General features: G+C 38.8%; 1 protein-coding gene across 1 annotated transcript in view; it reads right to left on the bottom strand.

The window, feature by feature from the left end:
* GALNT8 (polypeptide N-acetylgalactosaminyltransferase 8) overlaps positions 1-12,649 on the bottom strand; it is a 30,946-nt gene extending 18,297 nt beyond the window's left edge. The window contains 6 exon segments of the mRNA XM_016150116.2: positions 2,269-2,363; positions 2,871-3,061; positions 3,807-3,982; positions 8,842-8,946; positions 8,949-9,004; positions 12,639-12,649. Of these exon segments, the coding sequence (XP_016005602.2) occupies positions 2,269-2,363; positions 2,871-3,061; positions 3,807-3,982; positions 8,842-8,946; positions 8,949-9,004; positions 12,639-12,649 (634 nt within the window).
* Between the last annotated feature and the right edge of the window lie 789 nt (positions 12,650-13,438).

Here is a 13,438-nt window from a genome sequence, read left to right as displayed (position 1 = left end):
TGGGTTTCCAGCCAAATTCATAGGAAGGTCTGGTAGGTAGGAAAACCTCAACTGCAATGTAGCTAGGGTCACCTTTAGGAGTTTGCTAAGTACCATACATAAAATAATTATTTCTACATTTACATATTTTTTTGTCCTAGAAACTAATTGTACTCCCAATATCTATTCCCCTCTGCATCAACAGTTATAAAGGGACTAATTGGGCACATGACTAGCTAGCTGAAATCTACATTTCCCGGACTCTTTTACACATAAGTGTGGCCATATGATAAGTAGTGGCCAATAAAATACAGTGTCCACAGCTTGCAGATAGTGCCCTTAAAAAAGGATGAGAAAGCTCTCTTTCCCCTACTTTTTCTCTTCCTATTAACTAGAATATGGATGTGGTGTTGAGTGTGTCAAAACCACAAGATGGGAGAGACTTGGTCCCCATCACCCTGGAGCTAACGTTTCATTCCTGAACTGCTTATGTCCAAATAGTAATATAAGAAAGAAATTAATTTCTATCTTATTTAAACCTCTGTTATTTTGGTCTCTGTCCCAGAAGCCAAACAAGGATTCTAATTAATATCTCTATAAGTCATTTCAAATTATTTATTATGTTTTAACTGCACCATCATCTATATGAAATAGTTAAAACAATGATGCTTTTCATTTCAAAAATGGGAAAAATGATCAACACCACACATGAAAAATTTGTTCTCTCTGCCAAAGAATGACTGTGGCGTGATGGATAATCCAGACAGGGACTCAAAGTTTATTTGTTAACATGTAAATGTGGGCTTCTGGTTGGGTTCTAAGTGGGTACATTATGTGGTCATTAGTCTCAATTGAAAAGAAGTTAAAGCGTATAGGCCTGAATAAGCTTTAGACAAGAAATTATCTTGTTCCTCCAGATTCCACAATAGACCAGAGGTCACCTGGTCTCAGGCATAAAATTTTGGAGCTGGGAGAGGTAAAAAAAAAAAAAAAAAGAAAAAACCATTTGACAGAAGCTCAGTCCACAGAGAGTTAGCAAAGCCAGAATTAGAACCAAAGTCCAGCATTTTTTACAATGCCACCCTTATTACTGACATCCTTATTACTGTTATTTTTATCATTAGCCACTTATTGAATGTAAGCCATGTGTCATTCATCATGCTAGGTTCTTGATGTAGCAGGTATGGCTTAGAGGACAACACAAACTTTCTGGTGGAAGAGTAGAATTTGAATTTAATATCTAGATTCCAATACCTGTGTAACTTTCACTACATTATGCGACATCTTTTAATAGTTTGGCCTTAGGCTGGAAGATGAAAGAAAGATCAACCAATAAGTACAGTCACAAACCTAAGGGTCATGGCCTTTTAATGAAGGCCTGTAGATTATACAGAAGAGGAAAAGGATACTATACAAGGGATATTTTACACATGAAACCTGTTCCAAACTGATCATGATGGGTTTAATTCATTGGCCCCAGTTCTTCAAATCTCTCTTCATGGTTCCATTGTAGACAGAAGATACTCCCACTCCTTTGACTTTGGGCTTGACTATGACGAATGGGATAGGGCAGAAAAACATAATGTGCTGATTCCAAACCGAGGCCTTAAGAGCTACCCCATCCAAGCCCTGCAGATCTGTGAGAATAAATTACTGTTGTTTTAAGTCACTGAGTTTGGGGTGGTTGGTTACATAGCATTTTTATGCCAATAGCTAACTGATACACTAATGTAATATGAACTTGCACTTGGAATTTCTCCAGTTGTCTAGTTTGTACCCTGAATTTCCTTATAAAGCACAAAAACATCTGGATGTTTATTTGACCTAAGGCAACACGAGAAATATGAGAAGCTGTCAGGGGCAGAGAAGAGGCATCATTGCTGAAGTGTGAAGCCAGTGTTGTTCCTCCAGATACCGGTGTTATTCCTGGTACATGGGTAGTTGGTCAGAACTACAACTGGTTTGAGGATTTTATTGCCGTACAAACTGGCTATTTGTCTAGACTGGCCTACATCTCAGCATGAACTTGTGTCATCATTTCAGCTGCTCTAGCTGTCTATACAGGAGCAGGCTGGCTGCCCACACATCTATATCCCTTGTCCCTCTTCCCAGTTTCTATTTGACTGGTCTTGCAGAGAGCTGTCTGCCACAAAGTTGTTTTGTCCTAAGAGATGCTTGAGAATGCCTGGATTCCTCAAGGGAAATAGGGACACCATCTTCTGAGCCTCAATTCTACCCCTTCTCACCCATATCTCCCAGATTATATATACCTACACCAGAAAGCTCCACCCTCTCCTCCATAGACCAGCATACCACCATCCAGAGATCCGATTTTTCCCAAGAAGGGCCTGTTGGCAGCCAGGATGCCCATGATGGAAGGACTTCTGTAAGTATACAGCAAACGAGTTACTAAGCCCTTGATGATTGAATGGGTTAGGATGGAGGTGAAGGGTAGAGAGTCCAGTGATGGTTTGGCCTTCAAAACTCTGCCTAAGCTTCTTCTTATTTTGTAGCCTTTCCTTAACCTCTCAGGCTAGATTGAGTACATGTAGCCTTCTCTCGCCTCCTGTGCTGTCATACCCCTTCCCAAAGTCCATTGCAAGTACATCTTTTTCATCTTTGTATCCCTATTTCATAGCCTGGAAAATACTTACAATGGCCCAAATGTTTTCTAAAATGTTATATACTTGGCTTTATTTTACTTGAAATCCCTCAAATAGCCCAAAGTGTCTCTAATTTTTTGTTTGGGATCGTCTTTTTTTTCCCTATCCCCTGTTCTTCACTCTCCCCACCTCACCTTCATTACTATCACCAAATATAAACAAAACCCACATCTTCACTTTCTGACTTCCCAAGTGCTATCCAAGTTCCCTCAGCCCAGTCAGACTTACTTCACTGGAGCGGTGACATCATTCAGGTCAGTCCAGGCCTTTGGCAGTGGATTGTAGCAGCACCAAAGTTTCCAGTTAAACCCATCAACTGCCAATTCATGCTTATCCAGTTCGAAGGTGTCAAAATGAATCTTATCAAACACAGGAGACACAATCACGGTGTGATCTTCCTGAATCTGAGTCAGGATGGCCTAGAAGAAGAGTGTGTAACAAACCCAGGTTGGATATGAAAGTAAGCAGAAGCAGCAAGCAGACAAAGCTGCTCTTAGCAGCTGCCCCGACATGGAGTGCCTTCTTCATTGAGGTTGTGCTCGGTGGTGAGCAAAACTAGGCAGAGTCCAGAAAATCTCTGCAACTTTCAGGATAGCTGGGGATTCTAGCAGCTGACTATGCAAAATCATATTTGAAATTAGTACCCAAATACCACCCCCAAGCCATTGTGAACCAGGACCATCAGTATTCCGTCTGAATGTAAATGATCTCTTGGGTATCCCTTTTTCCAAAATGATGTCTGTTTACTATCTGATTCTTTACCTTCTCCAAAACACAGCTTTCTTTGTATCATATAATTCCAGGGTTGGGGAAAACCTTAGGAGTTACCAAAAGATAATCTCTTCATTTTGCAGAAAAGGACATGAATGTCTAGTTAGGTGACATGATTTATTCAAACTTACAAAGTATTTGGTAAAGTCAGGGTTGAAATCAGTAGTCAATACTTGAAGCTCATTATTTCTTTCTCTAGCACTAGATTACTATCCTTAGCCAATCAAAATCCCTGAGTAAAAGCATCTTGTCTGTGGAGCATCCCTTTGTTTAAGGTCTTTTGTTAACTTTTTCCTGTTTCCACACTATCCCATCTTTTATTCAGTACATGCACAGTATCTCCTTTCTCCCCTTTTCCAGAAGAAGAAAGCTCCTGATGCCTTACCACCCAGCATTTACTTCAACATGAGCATCCAAGATGGCAACCACATCAGCCGTAGCCACTTCTCTGCCAGTGTTGCGTGCTTGAGCAAGACCTTTTCTCTTGGTATTCCATACTATTTTCGATAGTCCTGGATACTTCTGGTTGTAAAGCTTTATCTTCTCATTCAAGTTTGCCTTTAGTTCTCCTGTCAACCCAATGCACACCCATGGAAATTCCGAGTGCCATAATCAATTCAGTACAGAAATACTATGATATATACTATTATATAGAGAGAGTACCTTGGCTTAAGATGAGCAATTTTACAGCCTTGACTAAGAAAATAATCAGTGTTTTCCCTGCACCTACCTCTCCTCTCCCTTTCATTCTCGGGCTCAATATTGCCATTCCTGACCTCCTTTCTCTCAAAGTTAAACTATCTTAGAATAATAATATTGCTAACTATGTGACAGACACTGTTATACAAGCTTTATGTATATCGAGAAATCTAGCAAGAATGAAGACAGACTGGATTGAACTAAGGAACAAATGCTGATGAACAGACATTGCAGAGAGAGCTTGCAGCATCTTCTCCATAGCTAAACATGCAAAACTTTCTAGAGAATACATAAACAACTAAAATTGTTTTGTGCTGTGTTAGCTATTTCTACTTGGCCTACTCAAGGACCAATGGGAACAGAATGCCCAGACTAATTTTTTCCAGCTCTTAGCCAATCAGTTTACCCCATAATTATGCAAAAGAGTTTTACTATTCCAAGATTGTTTATAGTTTTTTCTTCCCTCTCCCCCCTCACTTTTATAAAGCCTACCTAGGCATTTGTCCTTTGACTCAGCATACCAGTTGATGTCCTCATGTGTAATAAAAACAACTTGCATGAAAATCACTAAGCAGTGTTTAAGGTATCTGACCAAATGACTCTGAGTTATTCATTGATAATATTAATTTATTAATTCTTAAAGAATTAATATGAAGTAACACTTCAGTATCCCCACTTTACAGATCAAAAAAAACTGAGGCACAGAGAGGTTAAGAAACTTATTAAGTCACACATTTAGTAAGTGGCACAACTGGATGTCAACTCATGTTGTATTTAAACACCATGCCATGCTGCCTCAAGAATTATGTATGTACTCGATTGGGTTTATCAAGATTTTCCTCCATCACTCTTTCTCATCTCCCCATCCCCATTTCCCAGAGATGAGATTATTTCTGGTTCCTTTCTCAGAAGAGGAGATTTGTGAGTCCTGGAGTGGTCAGGAGCTGGAATCAATACCTACATGACTATGGTACTAAAATTTGCCCCATTTCAGAACTTTCCCAGTTCCACTCCAGGGTGACTGACTCAAGAGTTGTAATTGTTAAAGAGAGCCGATGGATCTGAAGGCTGTTTGCTCCTACTAAAAGAAACAAAAGGTGGAAAGTCCTTGCGTTCACCCCGTCACTACATTTAGAAAATAATCAGAATGGGCTGGTATATTTTTTTCTGCCTCTGCTGCCACCATGGCACCCATGAAATGACCAATTCTTTTGGTGAAACAGGCCAAAAAAAAAAAATTAAAGTGAATAGAAAAGCTGAGACTATTGGTGGAGGGGTTATAACTATTGAAAGGAACAAAAGCAAGATTACCACAATTTCTGATGTTTCTTTTTCCAAAAGGTATTTGAAATATTTCACTAAAAACTATTTAAAGAATAATTTATGTGATTGTTTGCATGTAGTTGCTAAGAGCAAAGAGAGTTAGGAATGATGTTACCTCTAGATTAACCAGGATGAGAAAGAGGACGATGAGGATCAAACTTCATTTATCTGAAATATTTTGTATGAGTTCTTGAATAAAACGAGAACCAAAATAGTGGGGGGCGGGGGAAACAGATAAAAGGAAAAGAAGTGGTTGCCATAGACTCTGGATGTCTAGATTGTAATTTGGGCTCCCTCACTATCTAATTCTGTCAATTCCCATTTGGGGAATCTCTGTAACCTCAATTTAGAGAAGGCTGGATAATATATCAAGATCCTTTCTAATTCCAAAATTCTATGAGTTGTAGATTTTGAGTCACTCACTCAGAAATAATGCCTGTAGTCCAGCACAATTAAGATCCTTAGTGGATCTTCTAAAATAAATCTATGCTCCCTTCTCAGCCTGGCTCTCTCACTGGTACTCCCTGCCCCGCCCCCACAACAAAAACTTTTATTCCAGACTAGTCAGCTCAGGGCACTTCTGGCTTCTGCATCTTTGCTCACATCATTTTTTTCTCCACTCCCTATCTCTCCCCACCACAACCAGTCTTCCTTTGTCTTCTTTGCCTTTTCAAGTCCTAACAAGCTTTCAAGTCCCAACCCAAGTCCTCCTCCTCCAGGAAGGCTCCGTAGTTCATCCCAACCACGTCTCTGGGCTTTCTTGCACTCACTTTGATACATTACTTTTCATATATTGAGGTGTCTTTCTATAGGTGCCTTGCCTCATTAATTAAAATGGAAACTTCTCAAAATTACTGACATTCTCTTTTATGCACAGTGCATGGCACATGGTAGAAAGTCAGTAAATAGTTGTTAATTGTAGAATTTGCCTAAAATTGGGGAGAAAATACAGGATCCTATCTACATTAATATAATTTTTGAAAACTTTAGATTAGCTCTCTTGACACTTGTAACATTTGACCTAATACAAATGAAGCGGGGGGAAAGAAGGGAGCACAACTCTAATATCAACTTGTGGCATTTCGACAGTACTACAAATAGTACTGAGGAAAACTAGAAGTAACACCACTACCTAACATTTATTGGGAGCAAGCCCTATGCTGAAGATATTACACATATCATTTAATCCCCAGAATGATCCTGTCAGGAAGGCATTATTATTTTTCCCATGTCACAGTCGAGGAAATGGGGTGGAGGGGTATGAAGTAATGGAGTTACTTACCCCTCATAATCACATGAATAGTAAGTTTCTCTTATGGCATGCATAGCAGAGACTTCCAATTACTTTTCTCAGTTTAACACAAAACAGTTTTTTGAGTAAAGTTCAGTTTAGGCCCAATCCAGCTGATGTTACTGTGGTTAATCAAAGAGAAGCTAATTCCTGTTCCAATGACAGCAGTCAAAGAATGACTAACAGATCCTCTTCTGTGACCATCCAAATAAACTATCTCTGTGAAAAACAACTGAGTTCCCAAACCTAGTGAAAGCAATGTGTTATATGACAGGGACATCATTTGTAACAATCCAGCACTTTGTTACATGGCTACTTTATGTTTGTAATCCTGTATCTTTTGATTTCACTATCACTACTATGTCTTTTGATTTCATTGTTCCACAGGAAGAAGACAAATTAACTCTTATCTGCTCCTCATTGAATGTGGAATTATAGGACCATCAATTTTTTTTCCCATAGAAAAAGGTTCAGAGGTCCTCCAGCTCAGCCCCTGCATTTGCCCTATGAAGAAACTAAATCCCAGAGAGATGAGATGACTTGCCTCAGGTCATCTCTCAGAGCCAGGGAGTGGAGCTTGCCCAGAACTTAGGTCTTTCTAATTAAGTTATTTCTTGCTTGAAAACCAGGTATGCAACTTGGTATCACTCACCATGCCCAGAAACAAGTGAAGTCAACCATTTCTTTGTTTTTTGGCAGAATTTTGCTTTGGAATTGTACCTTCTCATTTTTTATGCAGTTATATTGGAAGGACAAGATAGGAAGGTATTTGAAGCATGAAAAAGAAGTGTTCTTAGTCTCTGGAAATCCATAAAAGAAAGTTTAAGAGATCATTTGTCTCTTAACCTCAGGTCAAACTGCCCCTAATTTGAAGCTACAATAACCCATCGAGTACTTAAATATCCTCAGAGAAGAAACAAATTATTCTTTCCACACCCTGTCATTTTACAGCATTTACTATCAGAAATTTCTTCTTTATCGCTAGCCCAAATCTCTGGCTTCATGACTTAATTCTAATTTGTTTTAATTCAAACTATAATTAATTATTTGATTCTAGTTTGTGCCCAAAATTAATAAAACTAAGAACTAGCACTTGCTGAGAGGTTACAACGTGCTAAATGCTGTTGTTCATAATCTGTATATTATATCAGTGAGCACAGTAGTTAGAGCTAGGGCTCTAAACTCTGAAGTTATGGTCAAATCTCAATTCTGTCACTTACCAGCTAAGTGACGTTGAGCAAGTTCCTTGACTTAGTTTTTCACGTCTGTGATTTGGGCCAAAAAAGTGGTTCCTTCTTCATAGAGTTATTGTAATGACTGAAATAGTTAACATGTGTAAAGTGCTTAGAACAAACAATGTTAGCTACCATTATTATCTCATTTAATTCTCACTACAGTCTATGAGATAGTTATTGTTATCATTCATGTTTTGCAGATAAGAAAGCCGAAGCATGGAGAAGTTAAGTTACTCAAGGACATAGAGCTTACAGGGGAAGAACTTGGATTCTGAAACCCCAGAAAGTGAGGACTCAGGTCCACCTACCACCTCCCACTTCCCCACGCATCCTCCTTGGGTGGGTAAAACCAGGGTGGAAGGAGGGGCACGTTGTGAGCAAAGGATATCGTGTCTGTAAAGAGTCTCAGAATGCAAGCTCTCCTCTTCTCTGAGTTTAATTACCTGAAAGATTGGGGTTTTTTACTCACTCACAGGGAATGATTCTGAATCCCTTCTTTGTGTCTGAGGCCCTCCTTCGGACCCTGCTTCATTCCCTCAGGCCTCTCTCATGGTGCCTGGACAGGGTACAGGTGGCTTCGGAGTCACACAGTCCTGGGCCTGATTCAGCTCCACCACTGACTCGCCGTGTCATTTGGGCACACTGTGTTCTCTCTGTCTTTGTTCTCTCCACTGTGTGATGGAGATGATGACCCCCTACCTTGACTTCATGGAGATTAATGTGCCCAGCCCAAATAGGGACTCAATAAAAAAAAAAAATGCCTTTCTTTTTCCTGTATGAGGAGGCCAAAGTGTTATAAATATAAGCTAAAACCCCTTTCCAGCATAGTACAGTCAATAAATGGTCATTTTTACTACTATCCCTTAATCAAGTTGCTCACCATTTGAGCTAAAATTGTCCACCAAGACGATCTCCTTCAAAACTCGAGACAGGGTCCGGTTGATGATACTGGTGATGGCCCTCTGTACAATGGACAGAGCTTCATGAATATGAGAATGACACTAGGGGATGGGAGTTATGGAGAATATATCTTCTGAAGACACCTGTAAGAGACCAATTTTAATAACCATATTACTTTTTCAAATTACTTAAACAATCTGCATCTTCATTATAGACAATGTGTATAGGTGTAGATATAAACAAAAACCATCTCCATCTTTGTGTCCTTTCAAGCTGTGACCTTTGACCAACCTCACTGCCTTCAGTAAGCACATCAAAGCCTTCCAGCTGATGATAACCTGTGCTCCTTAAAATGTAGCCATAGATGTGTTTGTTAGTAACAGCTGGAATGGCATGACAAACAAAATAAATATGAAACTGGCAATAGTATTAATTATAAACAATCATAAGACCATGAGGAGGAATGGCCCCTGGTGCTACTACATTCTTTGTCCCTTTGTCCTGTCAGTCATTAATACACAGAATTATACTATAAAAATGTACTGTAACAGGAGTCTTCCAGCAGAGAATAATCTGCACAGAATCACTGGGTGATGTTTTCTACTCCCACCCAATCTTCCCGTAAGTAACTTACCCTATAATAAATTCTGTTGTATTCTATAGAGTTGCCTTCTTTGTTTATCAGTCTTGAGATACCTTTTCATTCTGGTGGCCATTATATTTTTTCCCCATCAACAGACATGTTGTAATATCAATCAACTCATCAACTCTCTAAGCTCATTAGGAAGGGAAACTCTCACTTGCTTATCACAGTAACAAGATTTTATAGTTGTTTATCCAAAATGTTCCTGTTATGGGGATAAAACGATTTCTTTTCTGTTAATCTTCAGTAGACATTTCTACTTGAAAATTCATTCATGCCCCCAAGGGAATTCCTATTCCTCCTTCCTCCCGAAATTAGCTTCCTTGCCAGAGACCTTCTTTCTGTCATTTCCACCACCCTTTCTCCATGTTCCCAGACCTTTAGTCATTTTTTGACATAACTCTTTACTTAACCACTATAGAGAGGTGGCAAACTGTTCAGAGAGTTGCGTTATTTTTTTAAAATGTCATAACTTCCATTTATTAAATGCTTATCAAATGCCAGACACTTGTTTACTTTTTAAAACATTTTTATTGAGATAACATTTCACATATGATAAGATTTGCCAATTTAAAAGTGTTTTTATAACATTCAGAGTTAACCAACCATCACCACTAATTTTAAAACATTGTATCACACTAAAAAGCAACCCCATACCCATTACTCACCATTTCTCCTCATAATCTACTTTCTATCTCTAGAATTTCATATTCTAGACTTTTCATGTAAATAGAAATGTACAATATGTGATCTTTTGTGACTGGCTTCTTTCACTTAGCAAAATATTTTTAAGGTTCATCAATTTTACAGCAAGTATCAGTACTTCATTCCTTTTTATCGTCAAATAATATTCCACATGTGCCACATGTTTATCCATTTATCAGTTGTTGGACATTTAGGCTGTTTCCACTTTTTGGTTATTGATGTCACTGTGAACATTTTTGAACAAGTTTTTATGTAGGCATATGTTTTCTTTTCACTTACATACACACCCAAGAGTGCAACTATTAAGTTATATGATAACTCTGTTTAACATGTGGACCGTGAGAAGACATATTCACTTGATATGAACCCCAAGAAGGAATTTATCTGATGAGATGGACCCCCCCCCACGGTCAACCAGGGGCCCAAATTTTATAAATAATAAGAGCTTAATGGCTATTTGCCGACTGGCCTTCTCGCTTACTCTGTACACTGGGAAGAAACTCAGACTGAATTCTCAGCTTCTCACACTATGCACTTCTTGTTTACACTGTCTGAGTCAACTTCTGAAGGGAACTAGTGGACTGAAACCTACCTTGTCCAATCAGAAATGCACAATTTTGATACTTCATTTACATAAAATGTACCTAATTGAAGACCTGGGTGGGTGGGAACTTTTTGCTATAAAAGACTTACTCCCCTTTGTCTTGGTGGAACACAATTAAGGTTGCTACCTGAATCTGTGTCTCCCAAGCTGTAGCTCCTCTCAAATAAATGCCTTTTATTCTTTATTACCATCTAAAATTAATTTTGCTTTACGAACAAGTTGATGAATTGTCATACTGTTTTCCAAAGTGGCTGTACCATTTTACATTACCAGCAGTAATGAATGAAGGTTCAAATTTCTCCACATCCTGGACAATGCTTGTCATTTTCTGTCATTTTGATGACAGCCATCCCAGTAGATGTGAAGTATTATCTCACCGTGGTTTTAATTTCCATTCCCCTAATAACTAATGATGTTGAGCATCTTTTCATTGCTTGTTCACCATTTGTATGTTATTCAAAGCAATGTCTAAGTCCTTTGTTCATTTTTAATTTGGTTATTTGTCTTTTTATTATTGAGTTGTAAGAGTATTCTAATTCAAGTACCTTACTGGATATATGATTTGTGAATATTTCTCCCACTCTGTGACTTTTTTCACTTCTTTGGTGATATTATTTGCAGCAAAAGACTTTTCAGTTTTGATAAAGTTTAACTTTTTAATTTTCTCTTTTACCACTTAGATGCTTTTGGTGTCATAACTAAAAAGCGCTGCCCAATCCATGATCTCCGAGATTTATGCTTATGTTTTCTCCTAAGAGTTTTACAGTTTTATCTCTTATATTTGCACATATGACCATTTTCAGTTAATATTTATGTGTGGTGTGGTATAGGGGTCCAACTTTATCTTTTTTGCATGTAAATCCCCAGTTGTCTCAACAACATTTGTTGAAGAGATTATCCTTTCCCCCACAGAATTGTCTTGGCATGTGTTTACCAACCTGGAAGTTCTCCAAACCCTGTATTATTGTGATCTTATGGAGGTTTTCTCATGTAAGCATGATAAATTATTAATGCCATTTCCAGCCCCTCACCCCTCTCAGGAGGATGAGAGAATAAAACTGAAAATTTCAAGCTGCTAGTAAAGGCTTGGTCTCTCTCGTGACCAGCCCTTATCCAGGAGCCCACCCAGAGTATCCTCAATAGAACAAAAGATTCTCACAATCTTATTACTTAGGAATTCACAAGGGTTTCAGGAACTCTATGTCAGGAACCTGGTTATTATGAGGGCCGAGTGCAATAATGTTCTTAAAAGGCTCAGAATAAAAGAAGTATTTAATAGATGTTAGCTGATCTTATTACTACTTTGGTGATTCCTGTTGTTGTTATGATTATTACTTGAACAATGACACCATTCCCTGAACTAGGAATAATGAAAGGAGAAAAAGAAATTGATGCTTTTAAGTTTGGCCACCTTGAGTCTGAAGTGCCTCGAGTCACACCATGAAATCCTTCAGCAGGTTTCAGAATGTATGGTCCCGCAGCTGCAGCTGAACAATGTGGATTGGAGACGTGTGAGATTGAGAGTGTATAAAGCATGAAGAATTGAGGACTTTTGAGATTTTATAAAATGAATTCCATGGGAGACAGTAAATGCCAGTAAAGTCAACTGGCACATAATGGGAATGCCCTCAGGGTGTGGCTGGAATACTCCAAACCACAGAAATGACAGCCAGGACTGTCCCGGATAAGCCCCCATCTGTAAGGGCCAACAAGCATAAGGATCCAACTTTGTAAGGTTCGTATAAAGTGAACATCTTAGACTGATGATGCTCAAGCCTAACCCGGTAGCATCAGGAATGGGTGCACTGAGAGCCGAAAACCTCACCTTCCACCCATCGTAGCCACTGGCTGGGGACCCATGTGCAGCTCTCCATGCCACCAGTCAACAGAGCTCAGAGCTTTCTTTGGAGACACTAAGGATTTTCATCCTGGCATTGTCACATAAAACTCTTACCCCCTCTGTGTGATGTATGGTAACCCGCATGGGTACCTAATTAGTTTATTTCAGAAGGTTCCATTCCAAAAATCTGGCACTGAGGAAAGCCACAAATGCATTTAAGGGTGTTACTTCAATAGCTGCTTTCCTCGTTTGCAACAGTACTTGTCACCATGTAAGTGGTAGTTGGTTGGGAAGACTTGGATAAAATCACTCAAGTTACATGAAGATAAGAGCTTTGAGCTACAGCCTGACAATGATTAATATTTAAAGCTGAAGCAGAGGAGCATGAGAGGGAAACTTTAAATTCTCCATGTCTAGTACAGAGTAGTTATATAAGAAATATGCATTTTAATTGAGGGTAGAATTGATAATTACGCTAAATTGAAAACTAAATTAAACTCTGCTCAGGTTCTTTTTCCTCTAATCCACATAATTTAATCAGCTACCTTCGGATTTTGTTTCTTCCTGTCTCGCACTTCTCTTATGCACACCTCATATTCTCTTCACCACCTTATATTAAGAAAGGCAGGAAGTGTTGCTCCTGCAGTTCCAAAAAGAATGATCTCTCCTTCCCTCTTGTTTCTCAGCACCTGACCTGAAATGTATAGATCAGTTCTATCTAATAAAATCTTCTTCAGTGATAGAAATGTTTTATAACTGGGCTGTCTATTATGATAGCCACTAGC

The sequence above is a fragment of the Rousettus aegyptiacus genome, unplaced genomic scaffold (genome assembly GCF_014176215.1).
Source record: "Rousettus aegyptiacus isolate mRouAeg1 unplaced genomic scaffold, mRouAeg1.p scaffold_m13_p_2, whole genome shotgun sequence".
NCBI lineage: Eukaryota > Metazoa > Chordata > Mammalia > Chiroptera > Pteropodidae > Rousettus > Rousettus aegyptiacus.
Note: the sequence above shows the minus strand (reverse complement) of the source record. Positions and strands in the feature narration are given on the sequence as shown.